The 8,001-nt window shown below is 46.0% G+C and overlaps 1 protein-coding gene across 6 annotated transcripts in view; it reads right to left on the bottom strand.

Annotated features, from left to right (window-relative positions):
• Positions 1–665: 665 nt before the first annotated feature.
• The window catches only part of TRERF1 (transcriptional regulating factor 1), a gene marked incomplete at its 5' end in the record, with an annotated part of 37,647 nt that continues 30,311 nt past the window's right edge, over positions 666–8,001 (bottom strand). For 4 of the 6 annotated variants that reach the window (XM_082664404.1, XM_082664407.1, XM_082664403.1 and 1 more), the window contains 3 exons: positions 666–1,181; positions 4,752–4,963; positions 7,690–7,893. In XM_082664404.1, coding sequence (XP_082520530.1) covers positions 857–1,181; positions 4,752–4,963; positions 7,690–7,893 — 741 coding nt within the window. In that variant the 3' untranslated portion in view covers positions 666–856. Of the gene's footprint in view, positions 1,182–4,751; positions 5,000–7,689; positions 7,894–8,001 lie in introns of all 6 variants that reach the window. The other 2 variants (XM_082664405.1, XM_082664408.1) reach the window with 1 other exon arrangement.

Genomic DNA, 8,001 nt, shown 5'->3' with positions numbered 1-8,001 from the left:
CTCGAAAAGAAGCATGTGAAATTTAGAAGATCTGAGTTCTTGGAAATCCAAGGGATCCTGCTAACCCATGAATTGGAGTCAACCGGTCTTCACGGAACTGGGAAGAGGACGCACTTGCTCCAGGAATCACCTTCATAGTAAATCACGGCCAGGGAGGAAAAGCCTGAAATGACACAGCACTCAGTTTTCAGAAACAGGCCGAGTGACAGGCAGGGCAGGAAGAAAAATGACTTTCACGTTTGGTCAACTCTTCAAATGACGTGTGTGCTAGAAGAAAGCTGTGGAACACAGGGCGGCCTTTGCTCACTGGAAAGCTACTTCCTAGTATGGTCTCCCGGCAAAGACGCCAAGTTCACTGCAAACTGCGGAATGAGGTCAGCATAAAAATGACTCTTGGTGGGAAAGGATGGCCCAAGACCCCAGCACAAAGAAAGTAGCCTGCTTCACACACACACACACACACACACACACACACACACACACACAGACTCTCTCACTCGCTCACTCATGCAAGCTTTGGGATAAAAGGCTACCAGGATGGTTGGCATCTGAAAGCAAAAGAACATGAACGTCAGGTTCATTCCCAACCAGGGATGAGTTCATGGGAATGTAGCCCAGATGAAACACATCTTAAAGTAGGATTGTGCCAATTATTTATTCCCCCCCCAACCTCCCACAAAACAATTGTTTTTAAATAAAAGGAAAAAACCCCGATTTTTTTCTAAACCTGAAAAAAACGACCACTTTTTAAACAGGTAGTTTAAAATGGTTACAAAACAAGCAGGCAGTTCAGCTTTCCTGATGAATGAGGATGGAGACCATGGGTTTTCGCCGTCTCCAAGCGACACACAGGGCTTTAGAGTTCTGTGTCACCCTGAAGCAAAACTGAATCTTGATCATCCAAGAGGAGACCGGTGTCCACGACCTCGGCCTCTTCCATGACGCCTCCTAACTGCTGGACGACGTCGTCGTCGAGGATGTCCACGTCCTTGATGGGTTTGATCAGACTCAGCTGGTCCAGGGGCAGCAGCCCCGGCGGCCCCACCGGCCCCGTAGTCCTCTCAATCGTGGCTGCCATTTCGGCCGCAAAAGCCGCCTTCTGGGCTTTCTGCCTCTGCTGTTCCTCCTGCTGCCTGTGAGTTTTCATGTGTGCATTTCGGCTTTTGATCTTGAAGAAGACTCTATAAAAATGAAGAAAAAGAAGCATGTGAAATTTAGAAGATCTGAGTTCTTGGAAATCCAAGGGATCCTATAGGCAACAGCAGGTGCATGGTCTGCTGTCTGGTTTGGGGTGGCTCTGACAGAGTTCCCATCTCCTTAGCTCCCAAGACCTCCTCCCCTGGTGACCTGTGACCTCTCTTCTCTCCAAGCGTTCCAAGGAAAGGGGATAGGGACAGGAACACATTTACGGTGTGTTGGGCTTTCTCTCTGTGACAACGGAGGATGAATCCTCAAAGCTTTCCTGTCCATCTATGGCCAGGGGCACAAGCGTTTCTTTCCTCCTTATCTTCCCCGTTTCTCTCTCCAACACTGACCAAGCCCTCTCGACCAACCTGAGAATCCCCAAATCATGCTGCCAAGCTCTCTTGGTTCCCACCATAAAACAACCCATCCTTTGCCTCTGGCCTCCTGTCCCTGTCATTCCCATCAAAATTCTAGAGGGTCTGCCTGCACACACGTACAGTGCCTCTTGCCTCCACACTCTCCAACTGGACTGTCATCTCCTCCACTTCAGTCCAAGTGCTTGAGTTCGCTAGTGACCGTGTGGCCAAATCCAACAGCCCCTCTTCTGTCTTCATTGTACTGGACTTCTGAGCTGCACTGACCATTCCTCTTCGCCCAAGATCCCGTCTCGTTTTGGCCATCATATATCATAGTTCCCTCCTGCTTGCTTTAGAATGAAATAGTGGTTCTCAGCTAGGGGGGATTCTGCCTCCACAGGCAATATCTGGCAACGTCTGGAGACATTTTTGATGGTCACAGCTGGGTGGTGGTAGTGGTACTTCTGGCATCGAGTGGGTAGATGCCAGGGATGTTGCTGAATACCCTACAATACAGAGGGCAGGCCCTCTTCCCCAAATAAGGAATCATCAGACCCAAAATATCAGTGCCAAGGCTGAGAAATCCTGGGAAAAGGGGTCTGCCAACTATGGTCAGTGGGCCAAATCCTGCCCACTGCCTGCTTTTGTAAATAAAGTTTTACCAGAACGCAGCCACGTTTATTTGTTTATGTATCGTCCATGGCTGCTTTTGCACTAACATGGCACATCTGAGTAGTTGTGACAGAGACAGAATGACCTGCAAAGCCTAAAGTATTTCTTTTTTTTTAAAGTTGAGAATTATGTTTTGTTGTTGTTGTTGTTGTTTCGGCTGCGTTGGGCCTTCGTTGCTGCACGTGGGCTTTCTCTAGTTGTGGCGAGCAGGGGCTACTCTTCGATGCGGTGAGCAGGCTTCTCACTGCAATGGCTTCTCTTGTTGTGGCTGGCGGGCTCTAGAGTGCAGGCTCAGTAGTTGTGGCGCACGGGCTTAGTTGCTCTACGCATGTGGGATCTTCCCAGACCAGGGATCGAACCTGTGTCCCCTGCATTGGCAGGCAGATTCTTAACCACTGTGCCGCCAGGGAAACCCAGCCTAAAATATTTCTATCTGGACCTTTTTCAGAGCAAGTTTGTCCAGATGTGAGATGGCCTGTTTTTAGAGAGGGAGGGTGGCATAAATATTTATTCCTGAGCTCATAAAGGGAAAAAAACCCCCTGATTTCTAAGACCCCTGTCTTAGAACAGAGTTGATGAATCACCACTGGACAGACTGAAAACTGTCTAACGTAATGAACATAATTTCAGCAGCTAAAAAAAGGATTCTGCAAACATGTGCCTGATGTTATTCCTCATCTGGAAAACCATACAAAATATTTCTGCCATAAAAATCTTAACTGGAGTTATGGTAGAAAAAGGTCCCAAGCAACATAAAAACAAGACAAGAAAAACATTTTATGGGCGTCACTGAAAGACAACCAGAGCTTGAAATACTTATTTCTGGTTGTTAAAATGTCCTTTGTCGCCACCTAGTGGAATAAGGAGTTGTCGCCTGTTAGAGGGGAGTGAGTGGAGGAAAGATGCTGGTTCCTCTGGGAAGAAACTGGTTGAGACCCTCCTTCCCTGCCTCTCCCACCCCAGGGCAAGTAGGGGGGAGTCCTACTGAGGAGGTTTCCCTATTTCAAGTAAGTAAGCCCGATGATCAATCCAGGGGCTCATTTATTCCTTGCTGACATGAAGATGATATCATGTCCTGGCTCTGAAGGACATTAGAGTCCAGAGGAGGGGACCCACGCCTAAGTCTCTCTCCCCATCTCTGCAGGAAGAGAGTTGCTAGTTCCAACTCACTTTGGCAGGTGCCACTGACCTACGGCTAAGAGCACCTACCTCATCGGGCTTAAGATTAAATTAATCAATACACGTAAACATCCTTTAAAACAGTGCCAGGCAAATACTGAGTAACTGATAAATAACAGAATTATTAAGATGCCTGAAATACACCTGAAATATTCCATGAGGATGAATATTATAAACAGAGGTCCCAGTTGGCCTCATTCATACAACTAGGGATGTTCCCTTGGTAGAGTTTCAGCAGCTACTTCGTGGGCATCTCTCCAGGTAACACTGCACGTTTGAGACACTGGAGGTTACAGGAGGAGAAACTCGGCAAGGCTCCTAAAAGAAGTCACTTATGACAACCCTTCTTGGAGGCAGCCTCGCCGAGAAGTAAACTGGAATTCTATACTAGATGCTGTGGGAGGGAACTGTGTGCATCTCACCATCAGTGATAAATAAATAAGCAAACAAAGCAAACCACTAGGCTGGAACAGTGGTCAGAAGCCCAGGCTCTGTACTTGAACACATAGGGGTTCAAATCTCAGTTCTGCTTTTACTGGGGGTATGACCTGGGACAAGTAAATTTACCTGATGTTCAGTCCTTATTTGTAAAAACAAGGATAAAACAGTATCTGCGCCACATGGAGTTTCTGTGTGGGGATTAAATGATCTCATCTACATGAAGTATGTAACAAAATTAAGTGCTTAGTAAACGTTATTTAATGCTGTTATTACCACCTACTCTCAGTTTCCCCTTTTCATTGTTTTAAATTACACTTAAAACGGCAGAGATGACAAATAGACTTTACCTCGTGAGTCAACTCTGATCAATTGGTTGTGCCAGCTTGAAGCATTAGGATTTAAAGGATTTGAGTCTTATCTTAATGTGGTAGCAAAAAGTATAGCAATGGATTAGTGATGTCTGCCCTGGGTGCAGGAATGAGCAGTACTGGTAGGAAAGCCATCTCTGCCACAGAGTTCCTGATTAGATGTTTTAGAGCCATTCTCAAATCACTCGGCAGGGATGCAAAGAGAGCAGTCAGTACTAGTGAATATGGTTTGGGTGTGAAGGGAAGAGGTGGGAATCAGAGTTCCATCCATCATTTCTGGAAAAGAGTGAAGTTTTGTCACTAGAGATTTGCTCTCTGATGATGTCCATCCTTATTAGGCTTTAGGACATCAGAATGACCATATTCTGAGTCAGAGACAAGGTCCACTCACCATGAGGCACCGTGTAGACCCCAAGGATGAAATGAGGAAAAACTGGAGAGTCTGGGTTCTTTTTCTACCTGGAGACACCTCCGACCACCTTGGCCCAGCCCCTACAGAGGCATTATTCATCACACACTTAGATTCAGTCCCTGGCCCAGTTCTACCTACTTGCCACACTCCTTGCAGGGGAAGATGGTGGTGGGGTCTGTCTCGCCGCTGGTGGTGCTGTGAGAGGGTGAGCTCTTCACTGAGCAGTACCCGCTCTGGGCACTGCCAGGCTTCTGCTTTCCAGAGGGAACAGCACCCCGAGCTTTGGTCACCTGGTTGGTGCCACCGTGGATGCGGGCATGGCCGTTCAGTGCCTGTCGGGAGCTGAACACCTGGGGAAGAAAGGGAGTGACATGACATCTACAGTCCTGAAAAGGAAATTAGGGTTATTAGTTACTCATTGGTAGAACATGTGATACTTGAAACAGTGTCTAATGACAAGGCATAGGGGTTTTACATAAGCAAACTCTGGGCAAATGCCACAGAAAGTAGAGATCGAACACCACAACCACAAGCGCTGTACCAGTAAGAAACCCATCACTGTTATAACCAAAGACTAGGCTCAATCCACCGCCTCCATCTCACAGGGAGGCCATGGGGCCGTTTCCCCTCTGAACACCTTATTTTTTCCATCTGTAAAATGAGAGGGTTTGGACCAGCTTTCAAACTTTTTAACAGCCAGAAGCTACCTTCCACCCCTTTTTTCTTTTCTTTCTTTTTTCCTTTCCTTTCTTTTCTTTACTTAAAAAAAATCAGGTCTTATTCAAAAGCTCAAAGCAGAGGTACTCTGGCTGAAATAGACAGCCCCCCAAAATTGAATCTATTTGCTCAGCTCTATTTCCCCCCTAGGAAGCCCTCGAACCCCAAGAGACACAGCTTGGAAGACACTGACTAGCTGCTCTGATATATTCTATATGTTATTTCTAAGCCCCAATCAGTAGCCCAGTGTTGAAGCAACGTTTCCGACCCCGACATTGTACTGCAGGATGAAAAAAAGGGGAACGACCTGGTCTTTTGAAGGCTGCCATAATGCACGGTTTCCCAACCTCAGTATTACTGACATTTGGGACTGGATGATTCCTTGCTGTGGGGCTGTCCTGGGCATCACAGGATCTTCAGCAGCAACCCTGGCCTCTCTACCCACCAGATGCCAGGAGCACCTCCCTAGATGTGATAAAAATGTCTCCGGACGTTGCCAAATGTTCATGGGGAACAAAATCATTCCCGGCAGAGATCCACTGCTGTAAAGGGATGTAATCCACACCCCTGAATTCCAAGAGCTCTGACTTCCAGATTGCTAAGTGCATCAGCTAGTGGGAGTACCCACTGAACTGTCCAGACACAGATGGTCACTCTGTGTTAAGTTCATGAGTTCTGTTTATAGTCTTGCAGGGAAAAAAAAAAAATCTTTCGCTGATTTAGCAACCGAAACCTCCATGGTTAGGCACCGAATAAAACTAACATGGTTTTTCCCTGTTGTTTTTTAAAGTCACGAAAAAATATTCACCTTGCTGAGCATTTTTGATTGGGTAAAGTAAAAGATGATTTCCCGCTCAGGAAAGAATTTACTGTACACCCAAACTATGAATTGAGGAAGCATCCAATTTCTAAACAAATTCACCAAAGACACTGTCATTTAAAGTCACATCTCATAGCTAGTGGGAAGCAGCCACATAACACAGGGAGATCAGCTCGGTGCTTTGTGACCACCTAGAGGGGTGGGATAGGGAGGGTGGGAGGGAGATGCAAGAGGGAGGAGATATGGGGATATATGTATACGTATAGCTGATTCACTTTGTTATAAAGCAGAAACTAGCACATCATTGTAAAGCAATTCTACTCCAATAAAGATGTGTAAAACATAAATAAAAAGTCACATCTTAATCATCCCCTAAAGGGAGCGCTGTATACAATACGGCAATGATGGAGTGAAGCGTCCAGCTCATTAAACATCAAAGATAGAAACAAGCTAGCAATATCTTAGGTTCTCTTCAGAGCTAATGCAAAATGTATGTATCATTTAAAAGGAGTTTTTCATTTTTTCTTAAATGTAAGTCAAGTGAATTTCTGCTTTAGGATCTAACTATTTTAAAGACTGTTGCTTTCTTCATCTAAGTGACAGACTCAATAAGCAGCATTCAATGCACTCTGGAAAACAGTATTATCCTGTGTAACACACAAGCAAGGATAAGCACTAACTTGGGGAAAACAGGGCTTCATATGAAAGGAGCAACATTCTAAGTTTTTGCATAATACCTCTAGAGCTTGCCTGCACAGGTGTGCCCAGCTTTTAGAAACTTGATTTGGGAAAAGCTCAACAATTCAGATGAGTGGGGTACCCGGGGGACTGAGAGTCCAAAGTTAACAATTAAAAAAACATATCCATTAAAATACACAGGGAGCCTTAGATCAGGCCAGTACAGATTCTGTAAGGCCATCCTTTAGTGATCAAATGGTGAACTGGTTTTATTTTAGCTAAATGATGCTTCTAATGTACTTGAAAAGTACTGGGTTAGGTAATTACACAGACACCTTTTTAGCCTGTTTACATGAATAATTTGCTTAGTAAATCTTGTTTGCTTCCCCCCAAAAGTACAAAGATAAACTTTAGCTAAATCTTTGTAATTATGCCATAAAAAGACACTCCTTCTCTGTGGGCTCTCTCACTGCATTTAAATGCATGTCTCCAGGACATGACCTGTGTGACACAGCCCAGGAGGAGTAGGGGGGCACCAAGTAACGAGGAGTGTAAGTTCTGGAGGTCAAGGTCCATTGTAGAGCCTGAATCACATTTTCCCTGAGGGCAGGGACGGACCTGTGTCCTCCAAGCACATGCACAGTGCTCAACAGAGAACACACACTCCAGAAATATCTACTGGCTGAATGAATAAGTAAATGGATGAGAGAAAGAAAAGCATGGCCACATGGACTTCCCTCTGCCAAACTTTCACTGCTGAAAGTACACCTTTTGCAAAGTGCATCATCTCTTAAAGCCGGGCACAGCTGTATGTACGGCTCTCAGGAGTCCCAGATCCCTGGAGGGCGCAGAGACACTTACAGCTCCACAGTTGGGCATTTCACAGATGAAGGAGCCTGAGGGCTGGCCCAGGGCTTGCAGGGGCGGCCCCTCTGCGGAAGCCAGGACCGGGCCTGGTGGTGGCTCTGGAGACTTGGGCAATTCACTCTCCTCTTCTCTCATGGATTTCCTGTCTTCTTCTGGGTCTTCCTCCTCCTCCTGTACCTCTTCATCTTCTTCACTCGTCTGGTGTTACGGCAATAAAAGCAAAAGGGGGAAAATCCCCAAATGGCATGTTTAGTGATGAACAGAACCCAGGAGCTAGGAGAGGAGAGAAGGGCTGGACGCTGGGGC

Source organism: Grampus griseus (genome assembly GCF_964374135.1).
Source record: "Grampus griseus genome assembly, chromosome: 10".
In the NCBI taxonomy this organism is placed as follows: Eukaryota; Metazoa; Chordata; class Mammalia; order Artiodactyla; family Delphinidae; genus Grampus; species Grampus griseus.
This window is presented reverse-complemented; position numbering and strand designations above follow the sequence as displayed.